General features: G+C 35.6%; 1 protein-coding gene across 3 annotated transcripts in view; it reads left to right on the forward strand.

The window, feature by feature from the left end:
* The window catches only part of ATRX (ATRX chromatin remodeler), a 193,496-nt gene that overhangs the window by 156,963 nt on the left and 10,566 nt on the right, over window positions 1–25,967 (forward strand). For all 3 annotated transcript variants that reach the window (XM_054566663.1, XM_054566664.1, XM_054566665.1), the window contains 2 exons: window positions 3,635–3,812; window positions 5,083–5,277. In XM_054566663.1, the coding sequence (XP_054422638.1) occupies window positions 3,635–3,812; window positions 5,083–5,277 (373 nt within the window). The remainder of the gene's footprint in view (window positions 1–3,634; window positions 3,813–5,082; window positions 5,278–25,967) is intronic.

A 25,967-nucleotide genomic window follows, 5' to 3' on the forward strand; every position in this document is an offset into this window, starting at 1 on the left:
ATGTTGAATGTCAAGTGTAATTGAAAAACAAAATTAAGTGGTGAAACAATTGGTTATTCATAGGCTGAAAATGAACCTTAACCCTAGGCCTCACCCTATTTTAAAATCAAGTGAAAATGGATCATAAATGTAAATGTAAATCACTATACTTGTTAAGAAAACAGAGAAGAAAATCCTCAGGAAGTAAGGTTAGGCAAAGTGTTCTTAGTCATGATGCTAAAGCATGTAATTCGTGAAAGAATAAGTCAATAACTGGACAATTAAATTTATAAACTTTTGTCTGTGAGAGACCCTGTAAGAAGAGGAAAAGATAAGCCACAAAGTTGGAGAAAAGACTTGTAAATTGCATATCTAACACAGGACTCACATAAAGAATTCTCTAAATGTAGCAGAAAACATGAGTGTTCAGTTTGAAAAGGCCAAGGACTTAAACTGACACTTCACTGAAGAGGGTCTGTGCATGGCAAATAGATAACCACATGAAAAGATGTTCCACATCACTAGGCAATAGGAACATAGAAATTACCCACAAGAAGATACCACTTTATATCCATCTGAATATTTGAAATGAAAAGTAGTAACAAAAAAAATGTTGGCAAGGACGCAGAGAAACTTGGTGTCTCCTTCAGTGCTGGTGAACATGTAAAACAGCACAACCACTCTCCCTGAAAAACAATTTGGTACTTTTTTAAAAGAAAATTAAGCAATAAACACATACTTACCATTCAACCCTGTAGTCACACTCTTTAACATTTATGCCAGAGAATTGAAAGTGTGTTTTCACATGGAAACCCATTCACAGATATTCATAGCATCTTTATCTGGAAACAAGACAGATAACCTTTAACATGTGAATGGATAAAAAAAATGGTGGTATATCCATATAATGAAATACCGTTCGGCAGGATGAGCTATTGATACTGATGCAGTCAATAGCTGGCATGGCTCTAATGGGCTTTACAGTACGTGAAAAATGCCAGTCTTCAGCGATTGCGTACTGTATGATTCCATTTACATTGGCTTCCATGATGTGACAAAATTATAGTGATAGAAAACAAATTAGTGGTTGCCAGGTAATTAGGGTTAACGGTAGGCTGTAAATACTAAGGGGTAACATAAAGGACGTGTGTGTGTGGTGATGGGACAATTCTGTATCCTGCTTGTGGTCGTGGTTCTGTGATTCTGCATACATGGTAAAATTTCACAGAACTCTACACCAAACAAAAAAGTACATATAAAAATGGGTGAAATTTACATCAGCTCTGTGCCTGAGTTCATAGTATTATACCGATGTCAGTTTCCTGGTTTTGACAATGTACTGTTGTTACATAAGTTATTACTGTTGGGAAAGCTGTAGGAATGGTACACGGGAACTCTGTACTACTGTTGAAATAATTCATGTGACCCTTAAACTGTTTTTCAAGGTTGTAATACAAAAAGGCAATACCATGAGTTGTGAAGGATCTGGAATAACTGGAACACTCATACAGTGCTGGTGGGAATGTAAAGTGGAATAACCACTTTGGAGAACTATTCAGCTTTAATGATACCACACACAAACTCTATGACCCAGCAATTCTACTTTTTAGATATATACCTAACAAGATACATGTTTTTACCAACAGACCTGTAAAGCGGCACTATTCAAATAATGGCTGATATTTTGTTTTGTTTTTAGTGTATCCTTTAATAATGATGTTTATTATTTTAAAGATCTAAAAATATCCTGGTTAATTTATCTCAGCATAGATTTATATATTCTAACCTGAATAATATTAAAGGTTAATAGTTGGAAAAAAGTCTTAATAATAGTTCAGTCATTTGTTTTTTTGTTTTCCTTTTGGGGCAAAATTAAATAATTTTGCTTCCCATGTGTATGCTTTTAAAACCAAATATGTCACTGATCACATGTATACCTTAAAAAAATAACTCTATTGTAAATTAGACTGCATTACAATTGTTTGTGTGTCTGTTGTCTTGCAGTTGGCGGTGTCCTTTAGTGCAGTCACCAGATGTTTTTTCATCTTTTACATTCCCAGTCTAATGTAGTATTTAGGATGTGTAACAGTTTGATAAACATTCTTATGAAACCCATTCAACTCTTTATTAGTAGATGGATACCAAGGAATTTTGAAGTTCTCTGCAAACTTTCCTGGGGTTTTGTTTTGTTGAGGGGAGGGGTGTGTCTTTTTAACCTACATAGTTTATACTCTTCCATATGTTTGATCCTTTGGCTGTAAATAAGGGGAGTAATTTGGGGGCAGCATTTTCCCATGAACCCCTATGTATGGCCAGTAATTAAAGAAAGTACAGTTTATTCTCTGTAATGAGTATATATTATTAGAGAAACATGAAGAAGAAAATAATTATAGTAATCAGAGTGACCAGGGATAACCACTATTAACATTGTATGTATGTATGTTTTGTTTTTTAATGGAGTTTCAGTTATACTTAACAAAGTTTTATAGCCTATTTTGTCATAGATTTTTAATTATAATGTAAATAATTGAAGAGCCAGAGTATAATTTAGTCCTCTGTGTTACGCATATTTTTACATATACTCTATAAAGGCATTTAGGGAGATTGTTGAGCTTATTATATTCCAGGGGTTTTCTCTAAATTGCAATAGCGAACAAATTATAAAGCCATTCAGTGCAATAATATGCAGCTGCCAAGCATGATGTTTACCAAGAAATTTAAGGAAATGCTCATAGTTCCTTGAGCAAGCCTTTCCTACCCATGATTTCTACTCTTGCATGTAACCAACATCAACTCTTGGCAATTCTTCTGGTGTTTACTTACATATATCCTTTCTTCCAGCTAAGGTGGAAATATACCCACGTGCACACATACACTTTCCTCATTCATTTCCTCAATATACTTTTTTATAATATTTGTCTAAATCAATTTAGAGTATTTATTGTGACTATATAAATATTCACGCTGAAGCCATTTGAAGTACTATGATTACTTTTTTGTATATCTGTTTGTTTTTGTTGAAATAATAGTTTTTACTGTTCACTTAGTTTTCTATGAACCTATAGCTTATTCCCAAAGTCTTCTACAGAAATATAAATTTTTGCGTTCTGACACAGCAGGTAATCTACCAGTTTCATTTTGTTTTTTCCCCTTGAACACATTCTCCCTTGAGCTCTCTGTCTTCTTGATCCTATTTTACCTTGAATCTAGCTTTTCCCTTACTTTCATTACACTATATTATAATTGCCTATCAGTCACCCCTACTACACCCAGCTCCTGGGGCCCTGTCCTTCATTTTGATGTATTTAGTGCTCATCATTGTATTGAACACAATACATATTGTTGAAGTATACACAGATTTTCTAGATTTACTCAAAAATATGTATATATCTTGAACATGTTATAAACCTGTGACTTCCATATTTGTCCTTATTCCTAATTGAGAGTATTTCATTTTCTAGCAGTAAGATTCTTCCTGGGCAATGTAAATCTTCAACCTGACTCTTTAGACGTGTCTAGTTTTCTTCAGTAAATCAGAAATGAATTCTGTGAATTCCTGATTGTTCAGAAAACTGCCTTAGGATTGAAAAGTCATATCGTAATTAAAATATATTTGAAACACTCATTACTAAAGCATTTATATTTTCATTTTCAGAGGACGATTGTTTATCATTTCCACCAAAGCAGGATCTCTTGGCATTAATCTGGTAGCTGCTAATCGAGTGATTATATTTGATGCTTCTTGGAATCCGTCATATGACATCCAGAGTATATTCAGAGTTTATCGCTTTGGACAAACTAAACCTGTGTATGTATATAGGTTCTTAGCTCAGGTAGGTTTATAATTTATATTCTTATTCTTTTTTTCATATTGAAATGTTGGGTGAAACTGATAATATTTTTGGAGTGCAGAACATACATGCTTTAGAGAGGGAGGCAAAATTGAAAATCTCATTCCTATACGTAGAGCAGTCGAAGTCAGTTTGGGCCTATCATGATTTTCTCTTTTGTAGTTCATCCATATCTATAATGTCAAGTTTCTCAGACTGAGATGGATTTGATGAGTAAACAGATTTAGCATTTTCTTGCTGGTTCAGGAAAGTTAAACATTTATAGTTATTTTACTTAGCATATATAGAAAAGCCAATAACTAAATCTAATTTGCTTATAGACCTAAAGGTCAAATGGTCATTGTTTTTAGTGTCCACCAGAGTCTCTTAATTTGAAGAATGTGGATAAATAAGAAAAATTTAGCTTATGATAACTAATATATAATACTTTCTAGATAAGAATATTAAAATACCTTTAAATATGAACTCAGGTATTTAATAAACAAACAGAAATTGAGATTGAAGAAAAATAGTAAATCAAAGAGGTGGATGCAGTTCAGGTAATACAGTTTATAGAGTCACATCGTTCTTTTAACTGGTGCATCTGCTTCTTTGGGAGCAGATGCTACCAATTTCCCTGCTTCCAAATCTGGGTTTTTCAACCAGAGACTGCTTTTTATTGGTAGATCTTTGCTCATTTGATCTTTACTACATGAGTACATTGGTAAATTACACTGTAAAATCCATCCTACTATTTAAATTAAGAACTCTTTTATGTTCTAGTTTAGAATGCCAGATATGTAATAGATATGACATGTTAGCCATGTTAATTTTCCTGAAATTATAGAAGGACTTGATATAAAGGCAGTTGATAGTGATTTCTAGGAGTTTATTTTAGTCCATTGAAAAGAATTAAGCTGCTCTCTTGCATTCTCACTCAATAACCCCCAAAAATCTTTTTTTATGCACTCCTTTATTTCTGTTTACCTTGGTATCTGACTGCTCTTCTACTCCTGCGAAGTTCAGATATACATAAAGCAGCACACAAATCATATTAGTAAGACAATAGAGAATGATTTTTGTCAAGGTGAACTACACTGAACAAATGAAAACTCTCATACATTAAGTAGCACTGCTAATAAAATTTGCTTTATGAAAGATATTACCTGGAAGTTTTGTCATTTCCTATTAACCAGTAACTATATTTCCACTTGATGAAGTTTCATGTTCACAAAATTTATTTATTTATTTATTGTTCCTTTTCTTTACAAAGGGAACCATGGAAGATAAGATTTATGATCGGCAAGTAACTAAGCAGTCACTGTCCTTTAGAGTTGTTGATCAGCAGCAGGTCGAGCGTCACTTTACCATGAATGAGCTTACTGAACTTTATACCTTCGAGCCAGACTTACTAGATGACCCTAATTCAGAAAAAAAGAAGAAAAGGGACACTCCCATGCTGCCAAAGGTAAACATCTTTGGACTAAGGAAATTTCATTACTACTCTAACAGTTAGTCGTCTGACTAAAGCTATGTCTCAGTTTTTCAAAGAGCATAAAAGTATGTTTAAATGAAATGGTGTTTGATTAGTTCTCTATATAACAGCACAAAAGCATAGTGTAACCTGAAATACATGTCTTATGCCGAACAAAAAGTTCAGCCCTACAGAAAATGGTTTCTGGGTAGGAACCTTAAAGTAAGTACAGTGGTGGGCAAAAGTACATTTACAGTTGTTTGCATGGAAACAATACAATTTAATAAATAATAATACAAGAATAAATTATATTTTGTGTACTCACAACTGTAAACCTACTTTTACCCACCCCTGTAGTATGGTTCTCTTCTAATAACCTCCAGTAGAGGGCGTACATAATTTTAAAATTGTATGTGAAATTCAGCTGTTGCTTCCTTAACATTTTTTGTTGTCGTATAGCAGTTAAGAATTCTCAAATAATAGTGTCTCTTATTTTATATTTTTAACTGTCATAAAGCAAGTATGACTTGGAAAAGGACCTTAAAGCTAATTTAGTCAAGTCCACTCATTTCATAAGTAGGGAAACAGAGGGTCAGAGGCATTCAGTAACTTGCCCACAATTTTTAACACGTAAGAGGCAGAGTCAGGACTAGTATCTCTATGTTTCCTGGTCCAGTGTCCTTGGATAAGAAAACACTTTTAATATTAATATGGAAATTTAATGTGACAGTAGATACCATTTTGACTCTTTGAACATAAGAGAAAACCATATGTTCTCTGGTTTAAATAAGGAGTTTATGCATTTAAATCTCTTCTAGTTACCTAAAAAGCCATTTGGAGAGGATGCTTTTCCTGCTGTCTTGGTTTTGAATTCAAGCACTTAATGTTCCACATATTTGCAAAGAGGATTAGGAAAGCAGCTCCCAGGTTATGGTGTCACTATGTCAAAGTCACTTGAGTCATTTGTGAAAAAACTCAAGTATATTAGGTTCTTCATATGGTTGGACATGTTTAATTAAAGTGAAAGTTAATAGGAATAATTTTTAATGCTAATATAAATGAATGATTTCTCTACTTCTAAAGTATATGTCAATTAAATTAACATGAACACTGTGTTTATAATTTTTAAATTGTTTAGAATTTTGCCTATGTAAGCAAACATTTTGTTTTTCTAATCATTGAACTTTTCTTTCATTTGAAGTTCATTATTAGAGCATTTAGGAAAGAGTTTGTGTGACAACCTCTATCAAATCCCTTTTTAAAAATTTATTTTATTTATCTAATATTTTTGGATTTAATCTTTATTATTTTTTTTTCCATTATCATTTAGTCTTCTTATATCCCCTCCCCCTAGCAATCACCACCCTGTTGTCCATGTGGCTTAGGCACCTGGGGATTTAAATCTACCATTTTTATATTACATTTATGTGAAATACTAAATTGATAATGATTTGGCTTTCTTAATTATATTAGAATGTGAGCGGGATTCTTGAGTCGTCTTCAGAAATTTTTCTGTAAGCAAACAAATTTGTTTATACACTTGTAAAAAGCACATAAATGCAAATGGAATCATACCGCACGTATTCTTACGCAACTTGCTCTTTTCACTTAGGTGTCACTTGAACATGTTTCCATATTGGTACATATACCTCCACCTTATTTTTTAAAAACCTGCATAGTGTTCATTTGCCTTGCTCTGTTTAGCTGTTGTATCTCCAACACCTTTCCTATCAGTTATTTAATTGTGTGTGGCAAGAAGTATTCTTTTAAGGACTTGCAAATAAGTTTATGTTTATAATTTTAAGGGTAGTGAAATCCCTTTTCAATTTGAAAATGATCATATATCTAAATGCATCTTTCCTAAAATTACACTTAGCTTTAAACTCTAACTTTTAAGAGAAATAGCCCATGATTAGTAATATTTCTGATAGGAAGCAAACATTACCATTTGAAAAGGAGTAATTGAAGTTATTTGTTATGTGATAAATTTCTGATTATATGAAATCTTTTTAATTTAACCAACATTTATTGATTATTTGTCGACTCGAGGTGTTAGCGATTACATTAACAAGACATTTTCTATGCTTTGAAGAAGATTTTAAAAATCGCCAGGAAAGAAATGCTGTTTAATTGTTATAGGATATCTGGAAAGAAACCATCTGTTTTATAACTTGGCACTCTGAGTCATCAAAGATTTCATGCTTTATTTGTAGACTTTACTGTGTTTTGATTTTGATGCTGTTACTCTTTGCTCAAGAGCAAATAGGAAAATGATTATTACATGCTACATTAGCACAAAGTGTTTCAACTCTCCCACAGCTCTTCCCAAAAGGAAAACAGCAGTTAATTTACTGATTTCTTATTGGGATTCTTACTCTTTTGTTACAGTTATCTCCCTTAATCCAACAGCAACGGCAAAACTGATAGTGCTTTCATTTTTGAGGGGAGGAAATTAAGGCTTGGAGAGATTATGTAACTTACCTAAATTTAGAGGCTTAATTAGTGGTGAAGCTGGCCTTCAAACCAAGTCTGCCTAAATCGAAACCATGTACTCTTAATCACTATACTTTATTGCCCACCACACGGAGATTAGAAAGGTAATTCCAAGTGTAAGAAACAAGGCAGAGGACCTGAGGATTCCTAGAATTGAATGGCAATTAGAATGCTTCATTTTATTTTAAATAAAGCTGGATTTTAAAATACAGAATGATTCCACAGACAATACCATCGTGTGATAGAACTGTTAAGACTGTACACTATAACCAGTTTAGCTCATGGCTTGTAGCGTTGTAAATTCCTCAAATTTATAGAAAGCTATAAAGTTTACAAAGGTCTTTCTCATACATATTTATTATCTGAAGAAACTGAAGCGTAGACAGTTTGTGATTACCCAAGGGTATGTGGCCAACAAGTGTTAGAGCTAGAACTTAACCCACTAGTTTTCAAATTGTACTCCGAGGAGCCCCCCGGGAGACCTGCAGAGGCGCTCCAGGGCTACCATGTGGCCAAGCAAGTAGGGAGAGGCCAGGCAGGCAGCGCTGCAGGCCCTGCATGCATTTCAGTCTCACTCCTTTTATCTCTCTTATATATTGGGCTGCAATGTGAGATTTTGTTTAAAGAGGGCCATTGCTGCTTTTTAAAAAAATGTTTCGAAAACACTGCAGTATATCACTGTTGCTGTAACTACAGCCTGTCAGGGATCTAAAAGGGAATACAATAAGATACATAGGAGATGGACCTAAATAAGGCAATAGCCCACTTGTGGAGAGAAGAGTGAGATATTAAAAATCAAAGAATGAAGAAAAAGAACACTGGATACTCTTGCTATGGTACAATAGCGCCCCCTCCTTGCCGTTTTGTGTTCTGCAATTTCCGTTACCTGTGGTTAACTGTGGTCCGAAAATAGTAAATTTCCCCAAACATCAATATCATCATAGCTCAGCGATCCAGGATCACACACAGCAGATGATACTCCTTCTGAGGTATTGTCAGAAGGTCAGTAATAGCCTAGTACTATATCACAACGCCTATGTCATTAACCTCACTTCATTTTATCATGTAGGCACTTTATCATCTCATGTCTGACAAGAAGGGGGGTGAGTACAGTACAGTATTTTGAGCCCTGGCTGGTGTCGTTCAGTGGATTGAGTGTCGGCCTGTGGACCAAAGGGTTACTGGTTCAATTCCCAGTCAGGGCACATGCCTGGGTTACAGGCCAGGTCCCCAGTAGGGGGTGTGTGAGAGACAACCACACGTCGATATTTCCCTTTCCCTCTCTTCCTCCCTCCCTTCCCCCCTCTCTGAAAATAAGTAAATACATAATCTTAAATTACTTTTTAAAAAAGAAAAAAATGTTTTGAGATAGACCATAATCACATAAGTTTTATTACAGTAAATTGTTGTAATTGTTGTACTTTACTATTAGTTATTCTCGTTAACCTCTTACTGTGCCTACTTTATAAAATTATACTGTATCATAGGTATACATGTATAAGAAAAACATAGTCTACATTGGGTTCGATACTATCCACAGTTTCAGCCATCCGCTGGGGTTCTTGAAACATCTTCCCTGTAGATAAGGAGGGACTATTATATACAGTCAAAGGGGGAGGATGGGCATTCGGGTACTGTTTTGACAGAAAAAGTCAAAACTGGCCTATAATGGATGGTTGGCATTTAATTGTATTAGGGAAGAGTGAGTGAGAAAGTAGGATGAAATAACTGGGCAAAGGGAGGGATAAGAATTTATATACCAACTCAAGGTATGATGGATAAATTGGACAGATGAAGAGTTGAAATGTGATGGGTGTGGCGGGGTCAGCTTATGGAGAGCTGGTTTGGTCCTTCCTTGGGAAAGTTGGGGATGGGGAATTGACATTAGAAGGACTTGAACTATTGTTGAAAATAGAAGCAGGCAGGCAGTTTGCATTGCTGTGAGGGCAAACGGTGAAGGCCCTTCAAGAGCAGAAGCAGAGGGAGAAACACGTGATACAACAGCGTGGCACGTTTTCAGAGTCTCAAGAAGTTAAAAGTAAATAATGGCATGTCAGAAAGTGGTAGAGTAATAATGCGCGTGGGAAGAGGTGAAAACAAAGGCTGACCACAGAAGTGAAAGAGTTTGGACATTGTGTTATATAGACTGTGGGATCTATTTAATGATTTTAAGCACAAGACCAACATTAAATTTTCATTTTAGAAAAGTCACTTTCAGTATTAGTGTGCGGGATGGATTGGAAAAAAGAAAATGGATGTTAGGATACTTGGTAGGACACTATTAAAATGATCCACCTGAGAGAGGTAATGCGGTCCTGAAGTAAGGTGGTAGCAGCGGGGACAGAGGAGAACCAGGCCCCATGTAGGTCCTTTAACGTTAACTTTGTTCCTTGGGCTTATATTTAGAATATTACGTAACTCTGCCCACTACTATTGGGTTTTCATTTCCTTGAACAAGAATTTGAAAATTGGTCCTCTCTGAAAATGGGTACAAGTGTTTTTGACATTCGTAGTGAGGGATTTCTTGGTATTTGAGGCTGCTCTTATTAAAGACATTTCAAAGTTGGTTCCTATTATTGTGGTACAGTTGCAGAGACCTTCCTTTCTATACATCATTTTTAAAGATGATCTTTCTATACATCATTTTTAAAGATGAAAGACTGCTAAAAATGGTATTTTCATTTCCCCCTCAAATTGCTATTATCTAAATAATGATTAAACTGCATGCCTTTTTTTCTCAATTCTTCTTTCTCCTTTGATAGTTCTGAAAGTGTTTATTTTCAACATACTTGCCATGCAATTACTATATCTTTCTGCCTTATCACTTCCTGTTTACATCATTATCATATAATTCCTCCTCCTGTATTTCTCCTCTTGTTTACCTTCTAGTGCTGCACATTCTAATTAAATTTAATGTCTGGCTCAATTTATTAACCACCTGACTGTTTCTTGTCTCTTCATTTTTGCAGCTCTTTAAAGGCAAGAATGATATTCTTTGCTATTTTTCTTTCATCCATAGTGAATTATACTGTGCTAGCGCTTTTGTATGACCTTTCTCGAAATTCTAGTTACCTTTACAGTGATATTTAACTGGACTTTTTATTGTTTCTTAATGATCCATATATCATTGAAAAATGGTGTTAGGATTAGACTTACATTTGCAAGCAGTAAAATTGAAATGAAGAGTGAGTTACCTGCCACAGCAGGTGTGTGAAAGCTGGAAAACTAGAGCTTTAATTTGTGGCCTCAGTTCTATACACTGAACCAGCTATCTTAGCTCTATTTACCACTCCATCCATGCATTATATTCTCTTAAATCCTGTCATTGTTTTTTTGTGCTTTTTTTGGTTTTATTTTGTTCGTTTTGCTGTTGTTGGTGCTGCTGCATTTCCTTTTTGGAAATATAATGGTCCTCTCAGAGATATCTATTTTCACCACTCTTATTCATCATAGTACTGGAATTCCTAACCACAGCAATCAGACAAGACGAAATAAAAGACATCTAAATTGGAAAGGAAGAAGTAAAACTGTCATTACATGCAGATGACATGGTACAGTGTATAGGGAACCCTAAAGATTCCACATAAAAAAGAAATACTAGACCTAATAAATGAATTCAGCAAAGTAGCAGGGTACAAAATAAATATCCAGAAATCAGTTGCATTTTTATACACCACTAATGAGCTATGAGAAAGGGGAACTAAGAAAACCATCCCATTCACAATTGCTTCAAAAAAAAAATACCTAGGAATAAATTTAACCAAGGATGTGAAAGACCTGTACATGGGAAATTATAAGACACTAAAGAAACTGAAGAAGATACAAATAAGTGGAAGCATATACTGTGTTCATGGATAGGAAGAATTAACACCGTTAATATGTCCATACTACACAAAGCAATCTGTAGATTCAGTGCAATTCCTAAAGAGTTACCAATGGCATATTTTATGGAACAAGAACAAATATTCTAAAAATTGATATGGAACCACAAAAGATCCTGAATAGCCACCGCAATCTTGAGAAAAAGAAAGATACATGAGTCACGCTTCCTGATATCAAAGTATACTACAAAAACATAGTAATAAAAACCACATGATTCTAGTATAAAAACAGCCATATATATCAGTGGAATAGAATAGAGAGCCCACACCTCTATAGTCAATTAATATTTGACAAAGGAGACAGAAACATACAATGGGGTAAAGATAGTCTATTCGGTAGTGTTGGGAATATTGGACCAGAGGGATGCAAAAAAAAAAAAAGGGAAACTAGACCATCTTATTACACCATACACAAGAGTAAACTCAAAATGGGTTAAAGATTTAAATGTTAGGCTCGAAACATAAAAATCCCAGAAGAAAACATAGGCAGCAAAACCTTAGACATTTCTTGTAGCAGTAATTTTTCTGATGTAACTGTGGGCAATGGCAACAGAGGAAAAAAATAAGCAAATTGTACTACATCAAACTATAAAGTTTTTGCACAGCAAAGGAAATCATTGTCAAAATGAAAAGCCAACTCACTGACTGGAACAATATATTCACCAGTGATAGATCTGATAAGGGGTTAATATCGAAAATGTTAAAAAAACTGATCTTACTCAACACCACAAAAAAGAAACAATCCAATTAAAAAGAGGGGAAATGATCTGAATAGACATCTCTCCAAAGAGGACATACAGAGGGCCCATAGACATATGAAAAGATGCCCAAGGTCACTAATCAGCAGAGAAATGCAAATTAAAGCTACAATGAGATAGCACCTCACATGTATCAGAATGGCTACGATCACTAAATCCACAAACCACAAAGTTCTGGTGAGGATGTGGAGAAAAGGGAACCCTCATGCACTGTTGGTGGGAATGCAGACGGGTGCAGCCGCTGTAGAAAGGAGTGTGGTGGTTCCTCAAAAAATTAAAAATGGAACTGCCTTTTGACCTGGTGATTCCACTGGGAATTTATACACTGGGTATATATCCCACTTCGTATGGGGAATATATACAAAGAAACCTAAAATATGAATTGAAAATAATATATGCACCCCTACATTCATTGCAGCGTTATTTACAATAGTCAACATTTGGAAGTAGCCCAAATGCCCATCAGTGGATGCATGGATAAGAATGCCATTGTAAATTTACACAATGGAATCCTACTCAACCATAAAAGCGTAGGATAGCTTACATTTTGCAATAACATGGATGGACCTGGTGAGCATTATGCTAAGTGAAATAAGCCAGTCAGAGAAAGACAAGTGTCACAATGATTTCACCCACGTGCGGAATCTAATGAACAAAATAAACTAGCAAAATAGAAACAGACTCATAGATAGAGAACAGACTGGCAGCTGTCGGGGTGGGGGGTTGTGGTGCTGGGCGAAAAAGGTGAAGGAATTAAGCAAACACCAAAACTCACAGACACAGCAGTATGGTGATTACCAGAGGGAAAGGAGGGTGGGGGGAAGGTAAAGGGGGAATAGATGAACGGTGATGGAAGGAGACATGAGTTGGGGCGGTGAACACACAATGCAACACACAGGTGATATATTACAAAATTGTACACCTGAAGCCTACATAATGTTGTTAACCAGTATCACCCCAATAAATTCAATTAAAAATATTAAAAAGAAATATAATGGTCTTCTAGTCTTGCGATCCTATATCTTAGTATTGATTTTAAGGTCTCTCAAATCATGTCTACCAAGAGGCTGTGCATGTATTTAGTTGTTTAGAGTAATAATGCTCCTCAGCTGTTTTGAAACTTCCAACATGATCTGAACTTATGAATAGTTTTAACACAAGTTTATAGGGATATAAATTTGAGCGATTCTTAACTGTTTTTCAAATATTAAGGTAATATCTAACCTAAACCTCTGTTAACATTTATGTAAATTGTGTTAGGGAGAATACCTTCTCTGGTAATAAACTTACGAATTACACAGATATCAGAGATGAAACTCCTGGTCAAGGTTATGTTTCATAATATGATTAAGTGGGTGCATTGCCTAAGCTCTGTACCCTTTATTAAGAAAACAAAAGTCAGTTAAAGACAGAAATATTTTTTGCGCTTCCTTTTTGTACCACTGTGCTACATGTGTCTTTTTAAATGGGGACTGGGTGTTGGTAATTACAGGGAGAGCAAATGTGGATTTAAACTATAGTACCCAAAGTGAGGTTTGAGGTTTGCTTCCTCCACCCTGATGTATATGTACAATTTTCTCCCTTTGTCTTTAATCATTTATTCAAGTTTTAATACCTCAAAGCATAGTTTACTCAACAGAGATGTTATTGTTCACTTTTATTAGCCAGCAGATGGGAATGCAAGGTTTAACATTAGAGAGAAATATACTGCATTAAAACAATTTGATACGAAGTATAAAATAGCTAATCAAGCTATTTCAGGAACTTGCACACATTTACTTTTGAGGAAAAAAAGGTTCAAAAGGACCCATTTAATTGCAGGACGAGTATTAGTAACCTTATAGCATATTAACCACATGGTGGCATATGAACCCAATTTTTGTCGATGTTGCCACGCTCCTAATTGAAGTATGTACGACATTTGATGTCATTGTCTCCTGCTACTCTGCATCTTAACACAAATTTCTGTGTTTGTATTCACTGGCGTGAAAATGATTATTCATATGAATAAGAATAGATCACTGGAAATCACAGGAAATTCTAAAGAAATTATTTTAATTCTACCATTTCTTTGTAGGTAATAAAAAGCCTCTCATTCAGTGTTTGCTGGGATGGTTAATGCCAAGTAAAAAGCAGATGGTTTACAAAGGAAACCTTTCCCAAGTAACCTACTAGCCACCCTTTTTTAGGGTGTAATCTTAGGCAAGCCACATAAGCTTTCTAAGCCTCACTTCCCTCAACAAGATAAGAAGATAGTGGGACCTACCTCACAGAGAAGATAATCCATGTACAGTACACTGCCTAGCAGTTAGTTAGGGCTCATATGTTAATTGTTATTTTCTTTCTGTAGTTATTATTAACATTGCCATTACACTCAGTTTGTTTCTCTGAATCCAGTATAGACTTTCACAGGAGTCATATGAGGTCCTGATCCTTCGGAGAAAATTAAGCTTAGCATCACAGATCAATGGAAGACTGAAAGTCATTTAGGGGCCAGAGGTAATAATCTCAGGTAGGGTGTACAACAGGCAGGTATTTGAAGCTTAAGTTCTTTTAGAAATTAATTATAATTGAAGGAATACAATACTATTTACTAGGTACAGATAACACTTTGAATGATGTTAGCATGCATTTGACTATCAAATATTGCCCTTTCTAGCATTCAGAGATTTTTTTTCCCCTTAAATAATACGTACACTTTTAGAAGCATTGTCTACCTTACAGCCAGCTGACCTCCATAGTAATGTTTAAAAGTGAAGGGGTGCTTCTGGTGTCCCTCCACAAACTACAAAATAAATACTTGTTAATAGACTGACCATGCTTTATTTAAATTGCTGCTCTGTATCTTCTTTTGATTGTATCCCCGTAAAACACAAAAACTATTAAGGAGTGAAAGTCACCAAGTATTGTAGGGAAAACATTTTTGGGTTAAAGAGACCATGGCGCAAGTGATGCCCCTAAATAGCAGCCTCCCAACCCCTGGCAAGTTCTTACAAATCACTGCTAATGGAAACGTCAACATATATGAGTCCTCCCTGCTGGCAGCAGAGTTGGGGGTGGAATGCAACATTTCATTAGGGAGCATTTGGGGTAGACTTCAGCAACTGTTTCCTTTTTTAATTTTTATTAAATTCATTGGGGTGACATTGGTTAATAAAATTATATAGGTTTCAGGTGTACAATTCTACAACACATCATCTGTATATTGTATTGTGTGTTCACCCCCCACCCCCAAGTCAAGTCTCCTTCCATCACCATTCATCCCAACTACACTATCTTCTACTTTACCCTTTCCCCCTTCCGTCTGGTAATCAGCACAGTGTTATCCGTGTCTTTGTGTCTTGATCCCTTCACCTTAAACTGAGCCCTGCAATAGCCCCTCCCCTGACAGCTGTCAGTCTGTTCTCTATGAGTCTGTTTCTATTTTGTTAGTTTATTTTGTTCATTAGCTTCCACATTTGAATGAAATCATGTGGTATGTGTCTTTCTCTGACTGGCTTATCTCCCTTACGGTGAAGCTCTGCAGGTCCATCCATGCTGTCACAAAGGGCAGCATTTCCTTCCTTTTTGCAGCTGAGCAGTATTCCATTGTGTAGATGTACCACAGCTTCTTCATCCACTCACCTATTGATGGGCACTTGAGCTGCTTCCAAATCTCAGCTGTTGAAATAATGCTGCAGTGAACATAGGGGAGCATATATTTTATGTTTTAAAATTTTAAAATTTATTTTAGAGAGACAGGGTAAGAGAGGGGGAGAGAGAGACAGAAATACAGATTCGTTTCACCTTTTGATGCATTTGCTGGTTAGTTCTTTCATGTGCCCTGACCAGATATCAGACCCGCAACCTTGGCGTATCAGGGTGACTCTCTAACCAACTGACCTACCCGGCCAAGGCAGCAGTGTGTACGTTCTTTCAAATTAGTGTTTCAGGTTCCTTTGGATATATTCCCAGAAGTGGGATCGCTGGATCATAAGGCAGTTCCATTTTTAATTTTTTGAGGAAACTCCATACTGTTTTCCACTGTGGCTGCACCAGTCTGCATTCCCACCAACAATGCACTAGGATCCCCTTTTCTCCACATCCTTGCCAGCACTTGTTTGTTGATTTATTGATGGTAGCCATTCTGACAGGTGTGAGATGGTATCTCATTGTGGTCTTTATTTGCATCTCCCTGATGGTGAGTGATGTTGAGCATTTTTTCATACATCTATTTGCCATCTGTATGTCCTCTTTGGAAAAGTGTCTATTTTGTTCCTTTGCCCATTTTTTTTCCTCTGCAGTATACTCTTTTTTTTTTAAAAAAAGATTTTATTTATTTTTAGAGAGAGGAGGGGAAGGGAGGGAGAAAAACATCAATGTGTGGTTGCCTCTTATGCACCCCCCAACTGGGGACCTGCCCTGCAACCCAGGCATGTGCCCCGACTGGAAATTGAACTGCTGACCCTTTGTTTCACAGGCTGGCGCTAAGTCCACTGAGCCACACCAGCCAGGGCCCTTTGCCCATTTTATAACTGGATTGTTTGTTTTTAAGGTGTTCAGTTTTATAAGTTTTACAAAAATTTTAGATGCCCTGTATCAGATGTATCCTTGGTAAATATGTTCTCTCATTCATTGGGATGTCCTTTTATTTTTTTGATGACTTCTTTTGCTGTGCAAAAACTTTGTAGTTTCATGTAGTCCTACTTGTTTATATTCTTTTGTTGTCTGGGAAGCTATTTATTTCTTTTTCAATTTTAAATGATAGCCTTGCTCTGTAGTTATTCTTGGTTGTACGTCCTTGCTTTTCATCACTTTGAATATTTCATGCCAATACCTTCTGGCCTGAATTGTTTCTGTTGAGAAATCAGCTGACAAGTTTATGAGAGCCCCCTTGTAAGTAACTAAGTGTCTTTCTTTTGTGGCTTTTAGGATTTTCTCTTTGTCTTTAACCTTTGTTATTTTAATTGTGACGTGTTGCTGTGGATCTTTTTGGGTTCATCTTGTTTGGGACTCTGTGCCTTCTGTGCTTGTGTTGTCTTTTTCCTTCACCAGATTAAGGAAATTTTCAGTCATTATTTATTCAAATAAATTCTCAATCCCTTGCTCACTCTCTTCTTCCCCTACCCCTATGATGCCCATGTTGTCATACTTTATGTTGTCCAAAAAGTCCTTTACACTATCCTCATTTTTTTTAAATTCTCTTTTCTTCTTGTTTTCTTGATTGGGTATTTTTTTCTACCTTGTCTTCCAAATTGCTGATTCAGTCCTCTGCTTCATCCAACCTACTGAATGGTCCTTTTTTATGGTTCCTATGTTTTATTTTCATGCTGTTGAGTGTCCTTATAACCATTATAACTGTTGTGGATACAAGGTATATAATGGCATGACTTGCCTTTATAATTGTTACCTAGCTAAACCTTTGAATTAAGCATGATAATGAACAGTAGCTAACACTGAGTGCTTTTTATGCCAGGTACTGTATTGAATCTTAATCTTTATAACCACCTTACAAATCCAGTGCAGTTTATTTGTATTTTCTTGATGATGAAATTATTTCATGAGTAAGTGGTGGCACCTGCATTGGATCCTAGTGCTGACATTAACATGTCACATGAGTAAACTTATGGAGAAGTAAATTGAGGCATTCTGCTTTGATATGAATTCACACTTTTTTATTTCCAACTGTTTCAACTGGTTTTACATTGAGATATAATTGACATGTGAGTACAATATAATTATTCTACATATGTATATATTATGAAATGATCACCACAGTAAGTCTAGTTAATATCCAGAGTAGTATTGTCTATACATTCCATCACAGGAACTTACTCATCTTTTTTTCTTTTTTATCATGTTTATTCTATTACAGTTTTCTCAATTATTTCCCCCTTTGGCCTCCTCCACCCATCCCCACCCCGACTCCCACAGTCAGTTTCCATGCTGTTCTCCATCTAGCCCCTTCCCCTCCTTTCCACCGTTGTCCTCCTTCCCCAGCCCCTCTGGTCACTTTCACTCTGCCCCATGTTTCCATGCCTGTGGTTTATTTTCTTCCTTAGTTTATTTTGTTGAATAGATTCCACTTAGAGGTGAGATCATGGTATTTGTCTTTCACCAACTGGCTTATTTCACTTAGCGTAATATTCTCCAGTTCTATCCATGTTGTCACAAAAGGTAGGAGTTCCTTCTTTCTTTCTCTCTTTTTTTAAAATGCTGATTGATTTTATTTATTCATTTTTTTAAATGTCAAAATCCATTATAACATATTTAAAAATGTAAATCCATTATAAAGTCTCAGCAATTAAAACAACATGACACCAGCACAGAAATAATTGAGTAGATCAATGAAATAAAATGAGCATTCTAGAAACAAACATATATATCTAACAATGTAATATATGATTAAATTGATATTTCAAATCTTTGAGCCCTCTTCTGTCTGGGAAACTCCTGATTTCGCCTTCCATTTTAATGGAGAGCCTTGCTGGGCAGAGCAGTCTTGGTGGCAAGCCTTTGCTTTTCATGACACATGTGTCCGCCAGTGGACAACACAGCTTATTTCCATGTCTTAGCTTCTGTAAACAATGCTGTGACATACATGAGGGTGCAGCTATCTTGTCAAGTTAATGTTTTCACTTATATTGAAGAAATACCCAGAAGTGGATCTATTTTTAATTTTTTGACAAATCTCTATATTGTTTTCCGTAGTGACCGCACTGATTTATGTTCCCATTAACAGTGCACGAAGGTTCCATTTTCTTCACATCCTCCCGCTTCCTTCTTAATACTGTGGGTTTATGGAAAGGCATTGTCAGTGGTATCAAAGTGTGTAGTATTGGAGAGTATATATTTCATTCTTTAGTTACTGCAAAACCTTGTGATGGTGTAGCTGATCCCAGTCTTCCTTAATGACCTTTCATGCTGAACTTACCAATCTTCAGCCCTGTGTCAGTCCAGCATAATGGCTAGAAGCAGGAGCCTTTGGGCAAGGCCATCTGGGTTTGACTCTTGATCTTTTTTTTTTTAATTAATTTATTTACTTTTTAAATACATTTGTCTCTGCCTTCCTGACTCTTGATCTTACTCAAGTTATTTGACTTCTCTGTGCCTCAGTTTTTTGATGTGTAATTTTGAAAAATTTATGTCTGTTCTTCTAAAATCTCATTCTCTTTGTTTTTATCTCCTTTTGAAACTTATTACTAAATGCTTGCCCTTCTGCTTTTAGCTTGCATGTCGTTTAGCTTTTCATTTGCATTTCCTATCTCTTTATCCTTTCCTACCATCTTCTGGAAAAGTGCCTTAGTCTGATCCCCTAGCTCATTAAGTTATTCTTCAGCTGTTCCTCTACCATGTTTTTATCGCTAATATTTTATTTGGACTCTTTTTAGATAATTTTTGTTTTGATTTTATATCAATAATACCTTCCCTTCTTTCCTTAAGCATACATGTCATGCTTATTTTAAAGTTTTGGTACTACACCTTTTTCAATAACTTTGCTTCACATTGCATATGGTACCAGTTTGTTGTCACTTCAGGGATGTCACGTGTGTATATGTGTCTAAGTTCCTAGGATTCATGTTTTCCTTTCCCTTCTGTACTTTCTGCAGGTTGATTGTGGGGTAGGGAGCCCGCAGTCCATGCTGAGTCATGGTCTCAGAAATCTCATCAGTAACACGAGCCTAATAATAGTATGTACTTCGTTGAGTTACTGTGAAAATTAAATGAGATATTCCACATGAATGCAAGATTTCATTAGGGAGGATTTACAATTAATTGTAATTAATTTAAATATAAATGTAAATAGCCGTATGTAGCTTCTGGCTCTTGTGTTAGAGAGTGCAGATCTAGGGCCTTAACTAGGTTTAAGTCCTAGTTCTTACACTACTAGTCCTGTATCCTTGAGCAGCTTATCTCTCCAAATCTTGGTCTCCTGGTCTATAAAATGGGCCAAATAAGTATCTACTTTACAAGATTACTATGGAAATCAAATATTAAGCATGAAGTGCTTAGCACAGTGCCTGGGTTTACCAATGACATTTGCATTGCTAAATCAAACATTCAAATCTTAGACCTGACCCTATCCATCCACCAGTAACATTTTACAGAATTTAATCACTCTCTTCGCCAAAATACTTTCTTCTCTTGTTCAGCAAACTGGGACAACTCTACTGGTGTTATTTGCCACTTTCTCTTCCAATATCTTTTTCTGAAGGTCTAAAGCCAACCTTCACTTTAAAACACAAACAAAAAAATGTATTCCTGTCCAGAGAAGAGGGGTTTTACACCTTCACCAAATATTTTTCTTTCTTTTTTATTGTTGGTCAGTTACAATTGTCCCCCTTTTACCCCCATTACTCTCCCCCGCCCTACCCACCCCCAGCCTTCTACTTTCAGTCCTCTCCCCCCTTGTCCTTGTCTATGGGTCCTTTATACATGTTCCTTGACTTGACCCTTCCCCTTCTTTCCCCCATGACCTCCCCCCTCTGGTCACCGTCCGTTTGTTCTTTATTTCCATGTCTCTGGTTCTAGTCGGCTGGCTTGTTTGTTTTGTTGATTAGGTTCCAGGTACAGGTTAGATCATATGGTATTTGTCTTTCACTGCCTGGCTTATTTCACTTAGCATAATATCAGGAAATATCTGATATCAGAATTGTCCTAGAAAATCTTAGACCTATGGCCATTATAATTATAGAAGGACCAACAGGTTATTACCTGTTCTGTGAATGTGTATACATATTAAACATTTTTAGCTGATGCTTAAAGGGTACTTCTCAATACCTAACATGAAAGAATGATAACCCTGAGCAATTTTACTTATATGAGGGTCAAGTCAATTTGTTGCTCTTATTTTACCAGAGACTGAAGCAAAGAGAGCAAGTGATTTGTTAGTAAAATTGTTTATGATTATGTAAATATAAAGGACCTTTGACTATTTTTCCTTCCCCTTTTGAATTCTAACTTCTTAATAGTTGCATCATCTCCCAGGTTCCCTTACTGCAAAGGGACAATACTGCCTGTAACTCATAAGGTCATTGTAAGGATGAAATGATGTATTTAAAGGAACATAGTAGAAGCTCTCAAAATGTATTACTCCTTTTCTCTCATACCTTATCCTCTTTTCTAAAAAAATATTAATCTCTTTCTATACATCATCTATAAAACATTCTTTTTTCCTAGAACCAAACATTTATCATTATTTATTAAATTAAGCCCATTATATCATTGCTGATACATTAAAAAAAACAAACAAACTTCCAGCTGATCCTATGTGACCAAATGGTGAAAATGTCAACAAATATATAATATTTCCTTTTGTTCCTATTTTACTAATGAGCACTGAGCTTTCTTTTTTTTTAATAATTCTTTTTCCTTTTTCTTTTTGAATTTATTAGGGTTTCATTGGTTAATAAAATTATACAGGTTTCAGGTGTACAATTCTATAATACATCATCTCTATGTTGTGTTGTGTGTTTACCACCCAAGTCAAGTCTCCTTCCATCACCATTTATCCCCCTTTTACCATCTTCTACCTCCCCTAATCCCTCCCCCAACCACCATACTGTTGTCTGTATCTGTGAGTTTGTTTTGTTTTGTTTTTGCTTAATCCCAACACCTTTCCCCGCCAGCCCCCAGCACCCTCCCCTCTGACAGCGGTCATTCTGTTCTCAATCTATGAGACTGACTCTATTTTACTTATTAGTTTATTTTGTTTATTAGATTCCCCATATGGGTGAAATCCTGTGCTACTTTTCTTAGCTCTGACTAGCTTATATAAAAAACATTGTTACCAGAAATATTTGCCATAAATCTAATTAAGCCTTTGGATTTAATTTCCACTTTACAGAATATTTGAGATAGAAATTCAAACACACGATCGGGAAGTAAACAAATCTAGAATGAAGGGAGAGTAGGTGACTGCACCCAATGAAAACAACCTTAATGCCTTGGCTGGTGTGGCTCAGTGGATTGAGTGCCAGCCTGCAAACCAAAGGTAACCAGCTCAATTCCCAGCCTGGGCACATGCCTGGGTTGTGGGCCAGGTCCCCAGTAGGGGGCGCATGAGAGGCAACCACATATGGATGTTTCCCTCTCTCCGTCCCCCTCTCTCTAAAAATAAATAAAATCTTAAAGAGAAGTTATTAATTTTGTGGTATTGCAGTTATATAAGAAATGTCTATATTTCAGAGATTATACTGAAATACAACTGAAATATAATCTTATGACTTAATACTTCATAAAAATAAAGAAGGTGGATGTGACAAAGTATTACAGTTAATAAATGCAGGTGATAAGTATGTGAGCATCCATTCTATTTTTCTGATTTTATGACTTTCACAGTACAGAAGTTCTAGTTAACCATCTTTTTTTTTTTAATTAATTAATTTTTGGCAGTAAGGGAGACAGACAACACTAGTCTATATGGCAGAATTCTCAGATAAGCCAAAGACTAAATGACCTTTTTAGCTCTAGTTAGGTCTATATTTTAACATATCACAAACAGCTTTGTAAAGCTGGGATCTGAATCCAAGTCACCTCTCTATAGATTTTTCTAAAGCTAAATTGTATAACTGCATGTTAATACATGGAACATCTAATATAATTTTCAATGGAAAATGCCTTATTATACCCATTTTACATACTAGGAGACCAAGATTCACAGAGATCATTTGCTCAAGGACATAGGCTAGTAAGTGTTACAACTAGGATTTAAACCCAGTAGCAGTCTATATGTGTACTTTCTAATACAAGAGCCAGTTGCTACATGTGGCTATGTACATTTAAATTTTGATTAAAATTTTAGTTCTTCAGTCACTCTAGTCACATTTTCAAGTGCTCAGTGGCCACTTGTGGCTAGTAGCTACCATATTGGACGGTGCAGACACAGACCATTTCTGTCATTACCCAGAGTTCTGTTGGATAGCAGGACTCTCTAGAGCCTGTGATCTTAACCACTACACAAAAGCTTCTCAATTTTCACAGTTATATCTACACACACGCACGCACACACACACACACACACATATTTCATTTAAACTAAATCCTGCCATTTCCCTTTCCTCTGAAATTCAGAAGGCTGACACAGGTTTTCTTTTTACAAAATCAGTTGATTTCAGCAAAATTATATCAGTGTTTATATTTTAAGCAGTATTTTCATGAAATTGTTGTAGAGAGAAACCTGGGAAGCAAGGCTATATGTGCTTTCACTTTTTCCATTTTTATTTAGGGGAGTTCAGAAGGACATAACTAGCATGTATCGATGATCAGTGATCCTGAATGAATTCAGGTACTTGGGTGCCGTGATATCTGTATATTAATATCCTACAGTGTGTTACTCTGTAGGTTAGGGTGGCTTATGCAAATATGCCGTGTAACATTTCTAGGAGTAGGAACAAGGAAAATTGAAGCTGTGATACTTTTAGGGGAATTAAGTAGGAGAAATGTCTCAATTTTGTCTCTTCATTTACTGATGTTTCCGTGCATGAGCATTTTTTTTTTTTAAAGATTTTATTTATTTATTTTTAGAGAGAAGGGAAGGGAGTGAGAAAGAGGGAGAGAAATAACCATGTGTGGTTGCCTCTCTCATGCCCCCAACTGGGGACCTGGCCCGCAACCCAGGCATGTGCCCTGACTGGGAATCAAACCGGCAACCTTTTGGATTGCAGGCTGGCGCTCAGTCCACTGAGCCACACCAGCCAGGGCTCCATGCCCGAGCTTTTTATATCAAATTTAATAGTTTGGCTCTTAAGGGAATATAAATTGTGAGAGAAATTTGGTTAATGTACAAATCACTAGATGGCCTTATATATGTTATTTTTTAATAACTTTTATCTTTTAATGTTTTCTTTAAGATGTAATTTTACTGCCAAATAGCTGCTTTCGTATCTATTTTGTATATCTTCTATTTCCTTCGTATAGCACACTTATAATTGAGCTAGAGGACGTAACAGTGTTTATGAAATGTAGAGATAGCATGAACTGCAGATTGTATAGCCTGAGAATTGAATTCCAATTCAGGTTCTACTTAAAAAGCTATAACCTCTAGAAAGTTACAGTCATTTAAAATCTAGGCCGACACTCTACTTCACAATGACTGGTATGTGGCATGTGTCGTAATAACGGATAATTGATTTTTAAAGGTTAAATGCTAAATATAGTATCTACTTCTTTAAATGTTAAATTGAATACAAAACATTCTTATCAAAGGATACTCTGACTTTTACCCTTCACCAAAGTCATTCCTGCCTGTTCTTTCCTTGGGAGTGACAAGTTCTATAGTTGTCACTATCTTATTCATATCTACAGTTGGGGAATCTGGATATATTTATAAATGCTCTTTGGCAAAGGTTATGTGCTCTTGACCTGAAAATCTGATGGGAAGTGGTATGTGAACTTCATTCAATAGCTCTCCAGTTACTTATCAAATATGTTGCAATTTTTTCCAGTGCAGTTTGGGAAGAAACAGGCTTCAAATTTGAAAGTAGAAACTTTTTTCACCAGTAATATTTTTTTTTTTTTACTAAGAATCTAGACTTATTTAGGTAATAAAAGGAATTTTTCATAGCTTTTTGAGTGGGTCTTATGGCACTTAAGTATTCTAGTGACATTTTATTTCCAAATATTATAAAACTCAAATTCAAAGTGATGGCAAGCAAAATATTTTGAAACATGGCAAACCCCCACCCCCACCCCCAGGCAAAGCCTTGATTGTTTTTTAAAAATTTTATTTTCAAGGTTGAATTTCAGAATTAATTAGATGGGAATTTTTGTCAGCTTGCCAAATACTTTAAACTTCTAAATAAATTAACTTCAACTTTTAATTTATCATTAACTTTGTTTTATTAATTGAACTAGTCATTTTTAAAGCTTAAACTAATTTACGTTGTTAGCTAGAATATAGCCCATGCTTTTCCCAGCTTGTAAGCCTTCTCACTTATTTAAGGGAAAAATAAAGTTTAGACAAAGAAAAGTAAAGGTACACATTTGGATGTAATTTAAACCTCATTTTGATGACTGTTGGCCTAGTGATTATAGATTCTGTTCCAGTATTGTTTTCAATAATAGTGTTACTATAGCAACTAATATAAATGCATGCTTCAAGGGGAAAAAACAAAAAAAAAACCTCTCCACCGATTGTGTTGTATATTGGGATGAAATTTTTCTTTATTAACTTTTGTAACTTGCTCTAGACTTTGCAAAGCTGTTTTTCCCAAAGAAATATTCAGAGGATCCTGTTACAAATACATTTTTGCCCTCTTAATCACATCATCTGTTTCTTGTATTGACAGTATGCTGCAATTAATTTAAAAGGGAAAAGATGTAGAAAGAGTTTGTTTCAGAAATCCTGTATCTTCTTTTCCTTATTTGTGTTTCATGCAGTACTCCTGAGGAAAGAAAACTTTCTGCTCTCCTGCTTCTGAACTGTCTAAATGAATTGTGTTTCCGTAAAAGTCCGTTAACTTACATGTAATGTCTTTTCTTTGTTAAAATGAAGATTGCGAAAAACATACCTGTTTAAGTCCTTGAGTATTATCAGCATAATTATTGTACGACCAAGTGGCTGAAATATATT

Source organism: Pteronotus mesoamericanus, unplaced genomic scaffold (assembly GCF_021234165.1).
Source record: "Pteronotus mesoamericanus isolate MK-2021 breed Mesoamerican mustached bat unplaced genomic scaffold, CSHL_Meso_final contig_177, whole genome shotgun sequence".
Lineage (NCBI taxonomy): Eukaryota > Metazoa > Chordata > Mammalia > Chiroptera > Mormoopidae > Pteronotus > Pteronotus mesoamericanus.